Source organism: Helicoverpa zea, chromosome 31 (assembly GCF_022581195.2).
Source record: "Helicoverpa zea isolate HzStark_Cry1AcR chromosome 31, ilHelZeax1.1, whole genome shotgun sequence".
NCBI lineage: Eukaryota > Metazoa > Arthropoda > Insecta > Lepidoptera > Noctuidae > Helicoverpa > Helicoverpa zea.
This window is the reverse complement of record NC_061482.1, coordinates 15830050-15850551: the sequence shown is the minus strand read 5'-3', so window position 1 is coordinate 15850551 and position 20502 is coordinate 15830050. Positions and strand designations below refer to the sequence as shown.

The following is a 20502-nucleotide window of genomic DNA, read 5'->3' as shown; positions in this document are numbered from 1 at the left end:
GTCTATCCGCTTTCTATTCTCTCAAACACAGCACACACACACACATACGAATTTATTAAAGTACACTTTCTTACATATTTTCAGACACACACTTTGAAACATTCGAAGATACACCGTCATTGATTGATTGTTTGATCGATGACATTAAGACAAGACATGGACAAACACCTTTTGAAGTAGGCGGGTCAAATGAAAAATCAATCTATCAATCGATTAAATTACCTTCAGTCCAAGAACTCATTGATGCAGACATCAATGAGGAACCAGTTCATTTAGCAGAACCCATAATATTACATAGTCAAGTAGAAACAGAATATTCTACAGTACAAGATAATGTAGATAACAAAGACTCCGTAGTTTGTGAAACTTTTAAGCCTTTAACCATGGAAACTTTAAGTTCCATTGAGGAACAAGCACTCGAAGTTAGTGTAGCAGAACAAGATACTTCTGGCAAGTTTGTGCCTCATCAGGAAATTCAACCAATCGTTTTAGAAAGTTGTCTTGAAGAAACCGCTGAACACATAGCTGAGATAAAAGAAGTCGATTCTCATGAACTTGCGGGTGAATCATCTCAACCTATAGTATTTGAAACTGTTGCAGACTTGAAAAACGATGAGCTATTTACTCCAGTTTTACAAGAACTAAAAAAGGATGAAAACAAGTCCGAGCAAGCTCAAGACAAATCTTTGAATAATGAAAAAGATACTTTTGATACAGAAATCGTGGTATCTGAAAGGAATCCACCCATTATTTCAGAAGTAGAGCCTACTATCGATGTGGATAACAGTTCCATATTTGAGTTTACCAAAGATGCAATATCCATCGGCGAAACATCCGAATCCATTGTTTTAGATTCTGTAACGGATATTGAAGAGAACCAGCAAGCCTTTTCAATGAAATCTGATGAGCAGTTAACTGATCAAACTCTGCAAGTTTACAAAAGCTTGCCACCTATGCTGTTGGAGTCTACAACACCAATTGAAAATAAAAGTCACGAATTCGCGTATCCTAGTGTTGAAATAAGTTCAGTACCAGAAATGAGTGTTACTGAAACAGGTGAAGTTATTTTATCAGAATCATTGATGAGTGATCACATTGATACAACTACAGCATCATCGACAGAACAATATAAAGATGCAAATAAATCGTTGATTGAAAATGGTCAATCTGTAATGCTTATTGACTCAATTGACACAAAAAATGTTACTGAAGAGATTTCAAAAATTGATTCATATCATGAAATTAAAACTGATATACCCATGATTTTAGAAGGTTTAATGCCAATGCAGGATATTCAACCAGTTAGTGCTACTGTTCAGAAATCAAATGATGATAAAATTGAGAATGTGGTTCCAACTCAAATCGAAGAAGTTTTACTTGAGCATTTAGAGGAGAATGAGAAAATTGCTGTCAAGACCTTGGAAGACAAATTAGGAGTTATTGCTGTACAACAGAATACTTTACAAGTTATAGAACAAGCACTTCCCATCGAAGAAATGGAAACAGTGAACTCGAATGTTACCTACCAAGCACCGGAGGAAACTAATTGTAAATCGATGTTGAGTGAGAATTTATGTCCATTAATTCTGGAATCTTTGTCATCTATCGAAGAAAAGAAATGCGAATCGGTTGCTGCCCAGTTTACTGAAAATAAAGAAAACGAATCCATGTATTTAGAAAATGTTAACAGTGAAAAAACCGAATCTATTACACCAAACATTTGTTTCGATGAAAAAATGTTAGCAAGTGAGAATATACAACCTCTAGTTTTAGAAAACCTAGAACCCTTAATTAAAAATGAACAGAATGCAATCGGCTCAGAACTTGAAAGTAACACCTTTGGAACCGAAATGTTTGCTCCAAGCTATGAAACTGAATTACTGGTGCTTGAACAAATTGAAGACATTATAAAAGATGCAGTAAAGACGATTGAAAATGACATAAATGCTAGTAACATTCAGGAGGATTCAGAGAAAGCTCTTACAAACATAGAAGTCACAAGTGAAAATATTGTTTTCGACAAATTGTGCGATGATGATAACAATCTGGAGGCACGAACTTATGACGTTTCAGAATCTTTAGAAACTGAGCGCATTGAAGCAGATCATTCCATCCAAATTTTTGAGCCATTAATTTTAGAAGAAGTGACTCCATCGGAAATGAAAGAAAACCATGAAACACAGATAACTACTGTGATAGAGTCTCAGGGTTTAATAGATATCAGTGAACATGTGCACGATATTGTAAAACCCTCGACTGTGGAAAATGCTTTGTCAGACACCCCAAGTCTGAACACTGATGGTACTTATAATGATCGTATGTCTACAGAAAATCTAGAGTCCACAGTAAATAATGCTTCAACGAAAGACATTGAAATTGTTAAAAAAGATGATGCCTGGTCGCATAGTTTAGTAAAAGGAACCGGTAAACAGATTATTATTTTTGTTAGTCATGGGTTTGACTTTTAATATCTACCATACTTACATTTCATTTCGTAATACATAAGGTGCACTAAGATACTCGAAGGAAATAATCGTAATAAGACTACTAAGTTTTTACAATTTCAATTAGTGAAGTTCTTTTTTCATAGGCTCTTAGACTTGATAATTTAAATATAACACTCACTACACCACGCACACACACACACACATGCACAATTTTACATGCACTCACTAAAAATATATATGCACTGTACGCTAAGCTTTTGATGGGATATCAACAGCATAATAATTATTACCAAAGCTAAAATGTTTTTCTTTTTACAGAACAAGGGGCACTCATTAATCACATCGATGAGTTTATATCGGAAGAGGTGTCCGAAGTGGTAGGTGAAATTTCTGCGCTAACTAACTCAGAAGAGCTTAAAGAAACTATTGAACTAGCTAAAGGTCTGAAAGAAAGTTTAGAGTTCGTGATCGGCGAAGAAACTGTTTCATTGCGTAATGTAAACAAGGAAACAAAACAAATTGAACAAGTAAAATTAGCGGAACAGTTACAAGACGCATTATCAGTATTACTTGATAAAACATTGGAGAATGCTGAGGATATTGCGCCCAAAGTTGATCCAAACGCTCTTCAAAAAGTTTCAGAAATCATTACGCATTTACAGGAAGATTTGGAGAAAGCTATAGTATTTGGTATGCCTGATATTCTGAATGCAGCAGAAATAGGTAATTACAAATGTATTGAATATTATTATGACAGTTATTTTTTTTATGTTTATGTAACACCGTAACTAATACATATGCGATAAGGCAGTCATAAATTAAACACTAATTTGGGTAACTAGAGCATGTCGAAAAGACATTTTAACATCTTTTTTTTACATTTCAGTTGAAATCGCTGAAGAAGAAGGAAATTCAATGAAACAACTGGAAGTGTTACTTCAAGAAGTAACAGATAAAACAAATATTGCAACAGTTAGAGACGTTGAAGAAACCGAAGCTTTAAAAGATGTTCTTGATGAGGTGCAGACCGTGATTATTAAACTCAAGCGGGATTACGACGGAGCAGCAAATGACACACTCAATGAAACTCTTGAAGATTTAGAGTGCAGCGTGCGGAGTGTGCAGCTCCAGATTAACGAGGACAGTCCACCTGAATTGCTCCAGGAAGCCTGTGCTACATTACAACTGCTAGTCAACAACATGACTGAAACTCAAGATGTTAGTACTCAGGTAGCTGAAACAGTGACCGTAGAAGTCAAAACCGAAAATATACTCGAAAAGTGTTCCACCGATACTGATGAAACAGTTAAACTGTTAGAAGAGGCTTCCAATGCCAATAGCAAGGATGAAAAACTTTCGGGTATTGTGTCCAGTTTGAACATTCTTAAAGACACAATCAAAACACTTAAACTCAGTTTTGTTGGCAACGCTGACGTTTTAATAGAAAAAGGCGTTGATGTTGTGCAAAGTTTAGATCAATTAGAAGAGAAAGTTTTCACTCTTGAAAAAGATTTGGCTGAAGTTAAACTTAGTACTGAAATAAGAGATCACATTCTTACAGCTATTCATTCTGTTTATGGCAGTATATCGAATATGCGAGGAACAATTTCCAGTATACAAAAAAGATATATGTTCGAAAACTACGGCAAACCTTCTGAAACTATACTGCGTTCCATTAAAAACGTGTCAGGAATTTTAGAAATTGATGATTCTAACAAACAAGGCTGGAAAGCATATTCCAAGTCGCTGCGAAAAGTTTTAAATCACTTTGAAGATATCAAGTTTTATATTAATTTAGATAAAACTGCTCGATTGCCAAGTGATGCTGCATTCACAAAGATTATACTCGAAGAGTTAAAATCAAATGTTTGTGAAACTCTTGTCCCACAAGCTTCTTTATTAGGCCCAGAAACAACAACACGGGTAAATAACCTATTAGAATGTCTAAACAAATATCTTACTGACATGGAAACTAAGTCAACTGTAGAGGTAAAGGAGAAAATTCCAGTATTCCTAGAAATTTCATCGAAAATTTACGATGTTGTGGATTTAATAAAACAGAAAGTGATTGAAAAATCGAAGGAAATGAAATCAGAAGTGGCAGAAAAAGAGCCAAGTGATGAACAAGCAAAAGTTTCTAAGGAAATATCTAGTGAAACTGCTGATGTGGTGCAACCAGAGGATGATGTTCATGAGTCTGCTCATGAACCAGAAAAAATTGGAAAAGAAGGAGAAGATTCCACCTCCGATACACCAACTATAAGTAAAACCGAAGAAAAACCTGTTGAAAAGAAACAAAAGGCTCGCAAGAAAGTACTTATACAAGAACCAGACATAAAATCTGAAGTGGAACAAGTTGCTTCTGAATTCGTAGAAGAAATCACATCATTAGCTGTAGCTGCTGTACAAAACTTAATACAATTTGCTGGTTTACAGAAAGACGAATTGATAGAAGAGGATACGTCTCATTCCATTGAAGAGGAAGCAGAACAACAAGAGGCTAAATTAATTGAAAATGATGAAACTGTTGAACAAGAATTGAAGGGTGAAGAACCTGAACAGAAACTAGAAGACGAAGTTCAGGATAATCCAGCCCAAGAAGATGAACAAGTGGCTACAACATCAGTTGAACAAAACGAAACCGAAAAGAAGGGTCAAGAATCTGCCGCACAAGAAGTTGTAATACCAAAGGAAGATGAACTCACAGCTGAAACTGAGGTTCAAGGAGAAGTGCATCCAGAAAAAAGCGTTGAAAAGTTAGAAAAAAGAGAAGAAGCGGAACTCACACAGACATTAACTGTGGAGGAAACAAAAGAATTGGAGGAGGCAACTAGTTCAGAATTGAAAAAAGAAGCTGATAAGAAAGAAATATCTGAAGAGAAAGCAGAGCAAGATAAGGCACAGAAAGAGCCCACGCAAGAACTAGACGAAAGTGCTTCTCAACAGAAAATGGAGGAAAAGGATAACAAAGAAAAACCTGGAAGTGGACTAGGCGCCAAAGGTCCTGCGATGCAATCATTACAAGAGCCAAAACAAGACCAACAAGATGTTGAAGAAGAAAGAAAAGATTCTGAGGAAGGAGAAATAAGCGATGACGCTCAAAAGGCAGCAGAAGAAAAACAACCAGCCGAGCACGATCTTCAAAAAGATGACGCTCAAAATGTAAGTGCAAAAGAAGAAATTGTTTCTGACAAAGAGGCAGTTGAAAGTGTAAAAGTTCAGTCAGAGACGGAGGGAACCGATCAAGGAGCTGAACAAAGTCTGGAAAAAGAACCTGAAAAAGATCAGGAGTCACAGGATATTAAAGAACTCAAAACAGAACCACAAGAAGTTCTTGAAAAACCAGACAAGGATCAAGCTACACAAGAACAACCACTTGTTCAAGAAGAAGACACAAAGCTTGAGCAAGACGACAAGGCCAGTAAGGATGATAAGGGTGCCAAGCATGAATCCGAAGGAAGTATCAATCAACAATTACAAGAAGAAAAGAAACGTGATAGCAGTCTCGATGAACAGCTTATACAGAAACAAGAAGAGGTCGAGGCACATGACAATGTTAAAGAGAGCCAACCTGAAGGGAAGGATAGCAGCTCTCACAAAGAATCCACAGGTAGAGAAGAACCTTCTGAAGAGCTGGACACTGAAAAAACAACGTCGGAAGAAAAGACTGATGTATCAAAACAAATTGATATCGAAGTTAAACAAGATGCCGGTGAATCTGAGAAAAAGTCTGAAATAACTGATACAAGACAGGAAGATGAAGTTTCAGCCCCAAAGACAGAAGTAGAACAGGCTGACACAGATGTGAAAAAACAAGAACAAGTAGAGCAAGAACCTCAAAAAGTAGAACAAGTGGAAAAAGATGGAGATTTCGATGAGAAAGAGAAAAAACAAAAGGAAAAAGTAACAAAAGAGAACGAAACACATTTAGATGAAGAGGAAACACAAAAACGTCAGGATGAGGAACTTGAAAAAGTTAAAACAGATATGAAAACTTTAGATGAAGATAAATCTGAAAGTACAAAAGAAGAGATTGTTAAGCAAGACAAAGAAGAGGCTGAAAAGAAGAAACTATCGAAAAAGGAAACAGCAGAAAAACGACAAGAACAAAAGGATGAAACTGAGAGAAACAAAAAAGCGCTTGACGAAGAAGATGTAAGTCAACAATCCGACGTCAAAGAACTGCAACAAGAGGATGCTACAGCGGAACAGGTTAAGAAAGATCCCAGTGAGGCTGAAAAAGAAAAAGAAGAACGTGTAGAAGGAAAACTTGCTAAGGAACAAGAAAAAGCGGATATACATAGTAACCAACAGGCTGAGACAGAAAAGCTTGAGAAAGAACGTCTTGAGGCTGAAAAACTTGAAAAGGGTAAAGATGAAGCTGTAAAGCTTGCTGAGACTGAAAAACTTGAGAAGGAGCAACTTGAGGCTGAAAAATTAGCTCTGGAACAGTCTGGGGCTACAGAGGTTGAAAAAGATCGATCAGAGTCTGAAGGGCTGCAACAAGCGGAGTCTGAAGAAATTAAGGAAGAGCCAGTTAAAACTGAACAACTAGTTCAGCAAGAAAACCTCACTAAGGAAAAAGAAGAGGATGGACAACTTACTAAAAAACAGGAGGAAACTGAAAATCTTGGAAAAGTTACTCCTGAAGATAAAGTACTTACTCAGGATCAAATCGAGTCTGATAAAAAACAACAAGATGACGATAAACTCGCTGAGGAACCGACCGAGGCTGATAAACGTTCTAAAGCAGAGGCTGAAGCTGTAAAACTTGAAAAAGAACGGGTTGAGGCTGAAAAGATTGCCAAGAAACAAGAAAACGAGCAGATTGAAGCTGAAAAACTCGCTAAAGAACAAGCTGAAGCTGAAAGAGTTGAGAAGGAACGATTAGAAGCTGAAAAGCTCGAGAAAGAACGACTTGAAGCTGAACAGCAAGAAAAAGAACGAGTTAAATCTGAAAAACTCGCTAAACAAGAAGCTGAACGAGTTGAGAAGGAAAAACTTGAAGTTGAAAGGCTCGAGAAAGAGAGGCTTGACTCTGAAAACCAAGAGAAAGAGCGCCTAGAAGCTGAAAAGTTAAAGAAGGAGCGAGTTGAGGCTGAGGAGCGAGAGAAGGCGCGCCTAGAAGCTGAAAAGCTAGAGCAGGACCGCCTAGAAGCTGAAAAACAAGAAAAGGAGCGCATTAAAGCTGAAAAACTTGCAAAGAAACAAGCAAAGGTTGAAAAACTCGCTAAGGAACAAGCTGAAGCTGAAAGACTTGAGAAAGAACGATTAGAAGCTGAAAAACTCGAGAAAGAACGACTTGAGGCTGAAGAGCAAGAAAAGGAACGAGATAGATCTGAAAAACTCGCTAAAGAAGAATCTGAACGAGTTGAGAAAGAACGACTTGAGGCTAAAGAGCAAGAAAAGGAGCGAGTTAAAGCTGAAAAAGTCGCTAAAGAAGAAGCTGAACGAGTTGAGAAGGAAAAACTTGAAGTTGAAAGGCTCGAGAAGGAGAGGCTTAAAGCTGAAAACCGAGAGAAAGAGCGAGATGAGGCTGAGGAGCGAGAGAAGGCGCGCCTGGAAGCTGAAAAGCTAGAGCAGGACCGCCTAGAAGCTGAAAAGTTAGAGAAGGAGCGAGTTGAGGCTGAGCAGCAAGAGAAGGCGCGTCTGGAAGCTGAAAAGCTAGAGAAGGAGCAACTAGAGGCTGAAAAGCAAGAAAAGGAGAGAGTGAAAGCTGAAAAGCTCGCTAAGAAAAAAGCAAAGGCTGACAAACTCGCTAAGGAACAAGCTGAAGCTGAACGGCTTGAAAAGGAACGTCTAGAGGCTGAACAGGTGGAGAAAGAGCGCCTAGAAGCTGATAAGTTAGAGAAGGAACGGCTTAAATCTGAAAAGCTCGCAAAAGAAAGACTCGAAGCTGAAAAGTTAGAGAAGGAACGCCTTGAAGCTGAAAAGCTTGAGAAGGAGAGAATTGAAGCTGAAAAGATCGAGAAGGAGAGACTCGAGGCTGAAAAGCTCGCGAAGGAAAGACTTGAGGTCGAAAAGTTAGAGAAGGAACGGCTTGAAGCTGAAAAGCTTGAGAAGGAGAGAGTTGAAGCTGAAAAGATCGAGAAGGAGAGACTTGAAGCTGAAAAGATCGAGAAGGAGAGACTTGAAGCTGAAAAGATCGAGAAGGAAAGACTTGAAGCTGAAAAGATCGAGAAGGAAAGACTTGAAGCTGAAAAGCAAGAAAAAGAGAGAGTTGAAGCGGAAAAAATTGAGAAGGATAAACTAGAAGCTGAAAAGCTCGAGAAGGAGAGAGTTGAAGCTGAAAAGTTAGAGAAAGAGCGACTTGAGGTTGAAAAGCTGGATAAGGAGCGGATGAAAGCTGAAAAGCTAGCTAAGAAACAAGCAAAGGCTGAAAAACTCGCTAAGGAACAAGCAGAAGCTGAACAGCTTGAAAAGGAGAGACTTGAAGCTGAAAAGATCGAGAACGAGAAACTTGAAGCTGAAAAACGAGAGCAAGAGCGCCTGGAAGCAGAAAAGCTAGAAAAAGAACGCCTAGAGGCTGAAAAACTAGAGAAGGAGCGCGTTGAGGAAGAACAGCGGGAGAAGGAACGCCTAGAAGTTGAAAAGGCAGAGAAGGAGCGCTTGGAAGCTGAAAAGCAAGAAAAGGAGAGAGTTAAAGCTGAAAAACTCGCAAAGAAACAAGCAAAGGCTGAAAAATTAGCGAAGGAACAAGCTGCAGCTGAACGGCTTGAAAAGGAACGATTAGACGCTGAAAAGCTCGAGAAGGAACGCTTAGAAGCCGAGAAGGTACAGAAGGAGCGCCTAGAAGCTGAAAATCTAGAGAAGCAGCGCCTTGAAGCTGAAAAGCAAGAAAAGGAACGAGTTAAAGCTGAAAAACTCGCTAAAGAACAAGCTGAAGTTGAACGGCTCGAGAAGGAACGACTAGAGGCTGAAAAACTTGAGAAGGATAAACTAAAAGCCGAAAAGGAAGAGAAGGAGCGAGTTGAGGCTGAAGAACAAGAGCAGGACCGCGTAGAAGCTGAAAAGCTCGAGAAAGAGAGACTCGAAGCTGAAAAACTTGAGAAACAGCGACTCGAGATTGAAAAGCAAGAACAAGAGCGCGTGAAAGCTGAAAAGCTTGCCAAGAAGCAAGCAAAGGCTGACAAACTCGCTAAGGGGCAAGCTGAAGTTGAAAGGCTCGAGAAACAGAAGCTTGAGGCTGAAAAGTTAGAGAAAGAGCGACTTGAAGCTGAAAAACTTGAGAAAAAGCGACTTGAAGCTGAAAAACTCGAGAAAGAGCGACTTGAAGCTGAAAAACTTGAGGATCAACAAGCTGAGGCTAAGAAACTCAAGAAACAGCAAGTAGAGGCTGAAGAACTTGAGAAAGGCGGGGCCGAAAAGAAAAGGCCTTCTAAGAAAAAGAAAAAAGACTCCGAACCCAATTTGGAAGTGAACAAGACAGAAAAAGATGATGCAGTAAAGATACAAGCCACTAACGGTGAAAAGTTTGAACATAATGAAACCGAAAAACTTCAGGAAGATGTCGCAAAAACTAAGGATGCTGAAAAAGAAAGCTCAGAGACTGAAAAGAAAAAGAAAGAGGGACTTGTAAAGGCAAAGGTGTCAAAAAGCAAAAAGGATGAAGACGAGAAAAATGGAGCAAAAACGAAAACTGACAAGCCCAAAAGGCTAAGTGCAGGTGAAGAACAACTACCTAAAGTAGAAGAAGGAAAATCTAAACTGGATCATACCACAGATAATAAAGAAAAAGCCAAAGTGGAAAAACGTGAAAAAGAGGCCAAAGAAAAAGAACTAGAGAGCAAAAAAGAAAAAGAACGTCAAGAAGAAGAAAAGCTGAAAAAGGAAAAGGATACTGAGAAAAGAGAGGAGAAGGTGAAACTTGCCGAAAAGAAACGAAAACAAGAAGAAAAATTAAAACTAGAGCAAGAAGAAAAGGCATTAAAAGAAAAAGAAGCGGCTGAGAAAAAGAAAAAGGATGAAGAAAAATTAAAAGAGAAAGAAAGATTAGAAGCCATAGAACGAGAAAATAAAACTAAACAAGAAGAAGAAGAAAAACAAGAGAGGGAAAAGAAAAGAATAGCAAGACTTGAAAAAGAAAAACAAGAAGAAAAAGTACGAGAAGAAGAAGAAAAAGCTCGACTTGAAAAGAAAAGGATTGCCAAAAAGAAAAGAGAGGAAGAGGAAGAACGCATGAAACTAGAATCAGAGGCATTAGAAAAGGCTCGTAAAGACGCAGCTAAGAAGAGGAAGGAAGAAGAAAAAGCTAGATTCCTAAAAGAACAGGAAGAAATCGATAAACGTGAACAGGAGCTTAGAGAAAATGAACGAAGAATAAGACAAGAAAAACGACGTCAAATTGAAGAACAGTTATTTGATGACATTCAAAAGCCGTCATCAACTTCTGAGGTACAAGTCTCCAAGCCCAGACGAACAACGAATGGCGACGTGACTACCGCAACTGATGTAGACGACCATTACATAAAAGAGTACCACTACGAACCAACCAGACAAAGTTCTGTCGAACGAACCAAATTCGTGGACCACAACCACAGAGATTACACCATGGAATTCTCACGACCACCCGGTTACAGAGAGAGAACTTTTGAACACGAAAAATTCTCAGAAAGAGAGTCACTTGGCAGGAGTGGGACTATCTACAAAGCTAAAACTTTGGTATTAGACTCGCAGCTAAGATCTTCAGCGCCACCGCAACCTGTCAGTAGCGACGAAAGGAGGACTGAAAGGTACGACAGGACGGAGTCTGACAAAAGGGTTGAGAGACATAGGTCTAAAGCTTTAAGCGAAGCACGAAGCTTAGTTTCGGAAAAGCGCTCCGGGCTGTCTAGAGACCTGAAAAGAAAACCTGTATTTTCTACTTACCTTACCGACAGAACTGCCGTTGAGGGCTCAAGGGTCAAGCTAACATGTAGTGTCTTATCGTCATCTGATCCTAAAATTACTTGGTACAAAAATGGCGTGCTTCTAGATGACAAATTGAAGTATAGGACGAAGTTTATCGATGGGCTTATTACACTTGAAGTTTTGAATGCCGTTGTGAGTGATTCAGCTGAATACACGTGCACGGTTGAGAATGAAAATGGGTCTGTGAACACTGTTGCCAACCTAAAAGTGTACCCGAGCTTCGAAGCTTCTCCCATCCCACCGACCTTCACTAGATCTATTCGCGGTGAGTTTTAAAATTTTACTTTAATAGACAATCAGCCTTACTTATAAAAATCTCTAATCACCTTCTAAGCAACGTTTTAAGACATGCTTAAGCAACGTTTATATATGCGTAACTTTTTACTTCAATTACACTAAAGTAAACCAGCTACCAAAGGCTCGATATAATCTTCCATTTCCCCGAATTTTCACCGAAATAGAACTGAGGGTGACTCACAACATAATACCCGAATTGGTAATAAGGATAAATTCGTAAGGCCCGGAAGGTCGTGACCTCGCGTGAGTCACCAAAATGCTTTCATATATTCCTATCTCAATGTTTCATACCCATGTCACTAACGCCATCTATTATTCGATAAAGGAATTAAAGGAAAAATAATTTTATTTACTAATTTATGTACGTACGTACATTTTGTTACTGGAACCCCCCTCAGGTGAAGGCTTCCATTTCTCTCGGTCTTGGGTTTTTTGCTGCCATTCTACCAGCATTTTGATGACACTACGGAAAGCCCTAGGGTACTCGTTTCACAAATACGTGTGAGACTATATAGTTCAGCTGTCTGTAACTAGCCAGCTAACTAGGGATTGTACAACGGAATCTAGAGGACACGGACTACATAAGTAATTCGTATAGATGTTAGTTCGTGAATAAAATTGATATTGTTATTGTATTGTAACATGGCTGATGACATTATTGAGAAATGTTCTTTCTTATATTATTTGCAACTACACTCTTAAACACACTCTTGGCAAAAATATTTAAGTATGCATATACATACATATATGTAGATACATATCATTTTTCTCAATAACTAGTTCGTAAATTTTTCCAAAATTACTAAAGTACACCTACTTTGGGGTTTTGTGTCTTTAAAGATCGTGAAAGCTGTGAAAGACATAATGTCACATATAGATTAATTCGTTAAAAATATTGTATCCTTCGGTTAGCCTGAAAACAGGCTTGGGATTTCCATGATGGAATATCGTATAGCCGTGTTTGGACTTGTTCGAAAGGGCTTGTAATGAACTTTGAACGTGTGTTTATAAAAGCGTATTTTTCAGGTTTTCTAAACTACTAATTTATTATTATCAACCCATCAAACTTTAAACCTTCCCTAGACTTCTAAAAATATTTTAAAACCAAAATAAGCCAAATCGGTCCAGCCATTCTCGAAGACTTACGAACAGCAATTCATTTTTATATATAAGAAGAAGATGTATATCTAAACATACTCGATGTTTTTACTACAGATACATACCACTTGGCCGAAAACGAGCTGATCCTAGAATGCCGAATCCGCGGCCAGCCGCTTCCTACGATCACCTGGCTTAAAGACGACAAAGCCATCACCACTAACGAGAGGTATCAAGCCTACTACCTCGCTGATGGCGTCTGCAGGCTGTCGATCAGCTCGCCGACTCCAGAAGACAGCGGGAAGTACACGTGCAAAGCCGAGAACTCCGTGTGGACGGATCAGATCACACATATTGTTAGCTTTACTGGTGAGTAACATGAGCTAATGACGGCTTATTCATGGCCGTTCCCGATATTTATCTATTGTCATTACCTGTATGGGGCTAATGTCAAAATTAAATCCCTATAAAAAAAAACAATGAAAAGATAGAATATTTTGAACAGCCATTAATGACTCATGTTAGAGACCAATAGCAGAACTTAGATTGAACTTAGTGTCTTGGCTTTGTCTTAGAAGTAATTTACAAAATCTAGTTGAACTCTAAACAGCTGTGTAAACTACTCATCATTCAATTTCAGGTAAAGAAAATCGCCTCAGTCCAAACTTGGCCACGCGAGAAAGATCTCACTTCAACCGCCAAGCTTTGGAATCACGAAGACCTCACTTCACTAACGTTCTATCAGACTACAAGGTCGTCAAAGGGGGCACTATAGGCCTGCAGGTGGAAATCCGAGGCTGCCCTACCAGGGTAGAATGGCTCCGAGAAGGTCGCTCCGTCACTGAAGTCTATAGGAACGCAAGAACGTTTGTAGAACAGGGTCTTTATACTCTCGCCCTTTCGGATGTCACTGAAAAGGAATCTGGTCTATACACATGCAGAGCGTGGAGTACTCATGGTAACGTTGATATGAATGCTGCGATCACCGTGGTACCTCCCACAGAACACGAAGGCAAGCCAGCTATCATAGCGGGCAGGCCTGATAAGGATATTCTGATATCTGTTGGCGAAGATGTCAATATTTCATTCAGGGTTCAAGGCGAGCCTAAGCCTAAGGGTAAGAAATGTTCCTTATATCTTGACTTGCAACTGCAAAAACAAACCAATTGGAATCCTTTCGTAGCTACTTTTTCAAGATTTTTTTCATTTTGTTTATACAAGTATTTATAGAAATGTTGAGTTTTCGATTCAATCTGATCTTATTATTATTTCCTCTTCATCTCCCTTTTGCTCTTGAAACGTTCAAATAAAAAAATAATGTAGGTCTCTCAATAACATTGCCTCACTACATGTTTGCTAGTAAGTACAAACTACATCATCTAAGTATTTCCATTGTCAAATTCCACAGTGGTATTCATGAAAGGCATTCGGGACATCACGACCAGCCAGCGAGTCTGCAAGATGACGTCCGATGATTACGTCAAGTTCACGTTGAAGAGATCCGTGGTATCTGACGCCGGTACTTATTGCATTCTTGCGAGGAACGCGTATGGATGCGACCGTGCGTTCGTCACTGTTGTGGTGAGTTTCATTCATATGTGTCTTGTGGCATGTATTCTAAATATTGAAATGAGAGTAGAATAGTTGTCCAAGTGAAGGCATCGCTTGTTATGTTAGCTATAGTTAACAAATACCGTTGTTCCCTACAATTTAATACCTCATGGTATCTCAAGATATCTTGCTGACTAAACACGTATGTATTTCTTCATATTCATATTCTGCTGCTATTCTTTCCTCAGGTAAGACAGCGAGCTTCGTCCGAAAACTTAATATCAGACTGGACTTATCCTTTGGATGATTCGGCTTTGTCCATATCTGAAAGGAAGTACAAATGTAAGTATTCTCATAAGTCCTCAAAATGTTTTATTAGCAGTAGGCACACCGCAAACTTTTACTTTTAACTTTCTTTTTTGTCGGCTGATAGTTCATTTGGGCTCATAAATCAGTATGAAGATGAATCGTAGTACGCATTTTATGAAGATCAGGATTTTTTCTGGTATTAGAACGACTGAAATCTTTAAATGGGAATCAAGGTATTCTTTATAAAAAATGTTATAAATAAAAAAACCGGCCAAGTGCGAGTCGGACTCGTGCACGAAGGGTTCCGTAAATTACAGTTAAATCAACCTATCTCAAAAACTATAAGAGATACTTTGATCAAACCAAAAATCGTTGAAAGAGTTAATTAGCATGCATCACCTCTATTTTTTTTAGAATTTTATACCCCGTAGTTATAAAAATAGAGGGGGGGGACATACTTTTTACGACTTTGAGAGCTGATATCTCAAAAACCGTTCACTTTAAGAAAAATGTTTTTTAGAAAACTTTATATCATTTTAAAAGACCTTTCCATTGATACCCCACACGGGTATGTACATCGAAAAAAAAAAATTCATCCCTCAGTTACATGTATGGGGGGCCCCACCCCCAATTCTTTTTTTTACTCTTTAGTGTCATATTTTTGTAGCGGTTCATACAACACATATTCCCATCAAATTTCATCACTGTAGTACTTATAGTTTCCGAGTAAATCGGCTGTGACAGACGGACAGACGGACAGACGGACAGACGGACATGACGAAACTATAAGGGTTCCGTTTTTGCCATTTTGGCTACGGAACCCTAAAAACGACTGATAGTTTAGTCTACATTGTGCGGGTGCTACTCTAAATCTTTAAACTTGACTACCGCATATCTGTCCTCGAATGAATACTTGCGTATATGCCGGCCGTTAAACCTGCCAGTGCGCTCAGATCGTAGCTCAGATGTTACACAACGCGTGATAACAAACCCGTTAACACGCCTACCGCCAGTCAGTCATCATTACCGTGGCGGTAACGCTGAGCACTCAGCAACAAATCATTAGATCATCCCCACTATTTATATTTAACCTAACCTGCCAATTCTGGCCCGATCAATCTCAAATCAATACAATAAGTCATCTGGCAGTGTCGGCTGGCATCACGTCAAGTATTCTTTAAGGTCAGTGCCGCATCGGTTCTCGTTTTAGCCGTGCCGGACCGCATCCCGGGTGAGCCGAGCGTCGTGGACGGAGGCAACAACTGGGTCTCTCTCGCCTGGCCGAAAGCCGACCCCCGCGACACCGCCCCAGTGCTCGCCTACAAGATAGAAAGCTGGCTTCTCGGCAAAGAAGGTGGAGCTCGCTGGGTTGAACTCGGCATAACCCCCTTAAACTCGTTCGACGCTTTCAACCTAAAACAAGGCGAAGAATACCACTTCCGAGTGACTCCTAGAAACAGATACGGTTGGGGAGAATCGGTGCAAACATCAACACCATTTGGCGTTGGTCTAGCTGGAGACCGACCGGAGTTTGTGGAGATCTTGCCAGGACAACTGAAGGTGTTAGCGGGCGAGACGGCGAACTTAAGCTGCAGTGTGAAGGGCAAGCCGGTGCCTGAAATAGTTTGGATGAAGAATGGGCACGAGATTGAGGAAGAGAGCCGGATGACGACTCTGTACAACGGTCAAGACTGTTCGTTGACGATCAAGGGCATTTGTATTGAAGATGAGGCGAGATACAGCTGCGAGGCGTCCAATGTCCACGGCAGAGCGTCGACGTATGCGAGACTGGCCGTCGTTACAGACAGACTCATATGGGAAGCTGATGCTAAGCTTAAGAGGTGAGCCTTCTAGTCATTATATTATTCATTAATATTGATAGGAATTACGGTGTTATTTTTGGGAAATATAGAGTTTATTTTCGTTGTGTGTTTAGTATGATATCTATCGTGTATGTACATCAAAACTGATTATTTTCATTGTGCACCTGTTATTGTTTATGGCACTTCATAAAATTCTTGTATGTTTTTATTTTAGTATACTGATGTTTCCTCCTCATGTGCCAAAGATTTATTTTTTTATCTATGTATACTCCAATTTTTTACGCTTTTTGGACAACGAATGTTTCTAAATGATGCAATGGATACAAGGCTAGAAAGTATTCTTTGAAACCATGCAAATAGCTTGACGTTTTTAAAGAGCTTTCACATGTCTATCTATTACACAAAAAATGACTTTAGCTAAATAGAAGTAGGTATGATAACACTTATCATAATTCGTTCAAAATAACCAGAACTCACAAAATCCCAATCCTTTTCCAGAGAGCGTTCTCAAGATGCAGAAGGTGACTACCCTCCCCAGTTTACGATGCGCCTCCGAGACCGTCGCGTGCAGGCCACGTACCCTGTGCGACTGACGTGCCAGGTCGTCGGCAACCCGCCGCCGACCCTCAACTGGTTTAAGGATGGAGAGCATTTGGTGCTTGACAGTAAGTACTTACGCCCTTTCTTATGCATCGTTCTGCTGGGCACATGCCGCCTTTCACACGAACAAGGATTGAGCGTTAATCACCACGCTTGCACAATGCGGGTTTGTGATTTCAATGGTAAAGATTTCTTCGAGATCCTTCACCATTTAAGTAGCCCTTGGTAAACATAGAAAAGTTTCATGGGTGCCTGCTTGATCTGCAATCGAACCTACACACTCATACATGAGAGGTGCTTTACCCAGGTGCCCACTAGACCACCATGTCTTTGTAACTACTGTAGCTCATATCTATATACACTTTTGGGACCACTTTTTTTTGTTGTTAAACGAATGCCTTTACTTTGATAAATGATTCAAGCAAAGTTAAAGTCTTGAAATTAAATCCTGAAACATTCTACGTTCCGTAGCTGCCAAGAGCTCCAAACATGATTGCCACGGTATAAAAACTATAGGGAAACAAACGCGACAGCTTGAACCCATTTAAAGGACATGGACAAACTCATAAAATAAACAGCTCTAGTTTTCTCGAAAAACATTCTAACATGAAATTCCAAATTTTCAAGGTCGGCGCAGCGTCTACCAGGACGAACACTTCCATACGCTTGAAATAGCCCCCACGACTCTAGAAGATGGAGGGGTGTATGAGGCCATGGCCAGGAACAGCAGTGGAGCCGTCAGCTGCCGATGCAGCCTGGTGGTAGACAAGGGCATTAGGGCATACGTGGCTCCCGAGTTCTGCTGTGGGCTTGAGCCTCTCTACAGATTGCGTGAAGGTATTGTATCGGAGTACTTTGATGAACATACAGAAGCATTTAAAATAGTTACGTATTTTTAATAAATTAGTGATAGTTAATGGATGGTACATTAGTGAACATAATGAAAAAACAAGGAACAACTGAAATTGTTTGGGTTGAGCGTGTCCCTTGCAATTGTAAATTGTTATATTTGTAAACACTTTTTGGGAAGCTTGAAAGAACAAGCCTTCAGAATCGAGCCCCATATTTCTGAAAACAGTCGACAAATTACCACACTTTGATCAACTTCTTTCATAACTTACATGAGGCTCATAGCTAAAACAACTAATCTTCTTTCACAGGTGACGAGCTCCGAATATCAGCCGTGGTAGAAGCCTACCCGTCCGTTGGCGTGACTTGGTACCGCGATGGCGTCAGGCTCCGTCCAAGCCGCCGCGCCATCATGACACTAGACCGTGACGGACAGATAGAACTGGCTCTCGCATTCGTCACGTGCAGAGATGCAGGAGTGTACACCTGTACCGCTTCTAATGAGGTGGGGAGAGCCTCAACTTCGGGGAAGGTGGAAGTAGTGGCTGGGGCACAGCCTCGAGAGAAGAGGACGCCGCCAGTCGTGATTAATGCACCTGATGAACGGTAAGTCACTTCGAAGAGTACAATACAGCTTGCGCAATGAAGAAGGTAGAACTCTAAAATTAACCGTTTAATTATGGAAGATTGACAGCTATGTATACAAATTTTCGAAAGAAGTCATAAGCTTAAAATTACTTAGTTATCACAGACGGCAGAATGCTAATTATAAGTCTTCACTGAATAATGTTAGACAAGAAATATTTTGAAAACAAAGCAGTAGCTACACTGTGTTAGTAAAGGTAGAGTGTAGGAATTATAATAGGCAGTTTTAGCAACAGTATAACACACAATGTCTTGGCAAACATATGTATATATTAATTCGCTGATGCAATGAAGGGTATATATAATACGTAAGGGTAATTCCGTCAGCATAAACTTTTTATGCTCAGTCACATAATTTCTGTACTGTTCCAATAGATTCCAGTAATACTCAAAAGTAAAGTTTATACAAAGTTTATACGTATTGCAGGTACTCAAAAGAACCGATGTTCGTCCGAAAGCCGCGCTCCAGCGAAGCCAGGGAGGGTGACACTGTCATCATAGCATGCGAAGTGATTGGGGATCCCAAACCTGATGTGTACTGGCTACGCGACTTCTTAAAGGTAACAGGACATTTTATCTTTACCATATAGGTATATAACTCAAGAACGGGCTCACCTATCCAAACTTGCTGCTTAGGCTTTGGTCGGACTATTCTTCTAACCTACAGATAGACATGTGTAGCTGGGGAGTTTGTTGCGCCACTTCTTCCCAGCAAAAGCACAAAGGAAAAGATGAAGGGTGGGCGTTGTGGGGACTGTCTTTTGTAATTTTTTTACTTTCAAAAAGTGCTGTTTTGCAGCCAAGTTTGAATATAAATGATTTTGTTAATTCACGTGACTTTTCATTGTCATTTCAGCCGGACTACTACCGCGACGCAACACATTTCAAGCGCGTTGGAGACGGACCTGAGTATCGATTCGAGATTCCCCACGCTAAGCTCGATTACACTGGAGCTTACTCCGTAGTCGCCAGGAATGTGCACGGAGAGGCTAAGGCGATTATATCCTTGCAGATTAAGGCTAAAGGTAAAACGTAACTAATATTATAAATACGAGTTTGTACGCATGCATGTACGAATGGGTGTCTGTTTGTTCCTCTTTCGTCCTCGAACACACTTTAAAATAAGTGAATCATTTACTTACAAGATTAGCTTATCATGATTATCGTTTTAATGATGGAACACAAGTCAACAATTATTTGGATGGTTACTATATTTAAGAATTTTTGCTTGTCAATAAGTAGTATTTATTTATTTTTTAATTATGTTTTCAGATCCATCATCAACAGATGATACACATAACGTCAGATACGGGTAAGTAAACAAACTGAAATAAAATAAGCTCTTTTGTAAAAAAACTTGCCTGACCTGGAATCGAACTCACGCCCTCAATATCGAGAGGTTGGCTCTTTATCCACTAGGTCACCACCTCAAGAACAGAAAGACACAATAATAAGTTACAGAAAGGTACAATAAACAGTTATTAAAACTGCATCATCAGTTTTCTGAAAATCACATTGAAAACTTTTCAAAACGCCGACGAACTTTCTACCTGGAATTAGTCCAGACAACCTTGTTTTACCACTTTCTACGCAATTCTTCAAAATTCACAGTCTTAGCTAACCCTTTTGATTCTGGTAATTCGGCAAACCGCTGGCGTTTCATGAGGCACAACCTACATTAGCCTAACCTTTTCGGCCTAAGGCCCGGTTGTTCGAAGCTCAGTTACGTCAAGGTTAGGGTTAAATTCTAGTTACAGTAAAATTAACAGGGTTTAAATTCAAAAAAACGTTGTTGAACGTTAAAATTTCATAGTAAAAATGTCAAATTAACCGGGGTCAAAATTGACAACGGTAAAATTTTAACTTTAACTTTACCGTAACGTATGAACAACCTGCAACCGGGCCAAATGTACGTTTTGAATGCTGGCTGCCGACTGCAACTGCCTACCTCACTTGCAGCGACTGCATGCAAT

General features: G+C 39.6%; 1 protein-coding gene across 8 annotated transcripts in view; it reads left to right on the top strand.

Annotated features, from left to right (window-relative positions):
• Nucleotides 1-20502, top strand: part of LOC124644856 (titin homolog) — a 52770-nt gene that overhangs the window by 28385 nt on the left and 3883 nt on the right. For 4 of the 8 annotated variants that reach the window (XM_047184474.1, XM_047184475.1, XM_047184473.1 and 1 more), the window contains 14 exons: nt 85-2424; nt 2766-3170; nt 3334-11622; nt 12870-13121; nt 13393-13869; nt 14161-14333; nt 14552-14645; nt 15823-16453; nt 16934-17100; nt 17663-17872; nt 18196-18490; nt 18957-19089; nt 19386-19554; nt 19802-19841. In XM_047184474.1, coding sequence (XP_047040430.1) covers nt 85-2424; nt 2766-3170; nt 3334-11622; nt 12870-13121; nt 13393-13869; nt 14161-14333; nt 14552-14645; nt 15823-16453; nt 16934-17100; nt 17663-17872; nt 18196-18490; nt 18957-19089; nt 19386-19554; nt 19802-19841 — 13675 coding nt within the window. The remainder of the gene's footprint in view (nt 1-84; nt 2425-2765; nt 3171-3333; nt 11623-12869; nt 13122-13392; nt 13870-14160; nt 14334-14551; nt 14646-15822; nt 16454-16933; nt 17101-17662; nt 17873-18195; nt 18491-18956; nt 19090-19385; nt 19555-19801; nt 19842-20502) is intronic. The other 4 variants (XM_047184478.1, XM_047184477.1, XM_047184476.1 and 1 more) reach the window with 2 other exon arrangements.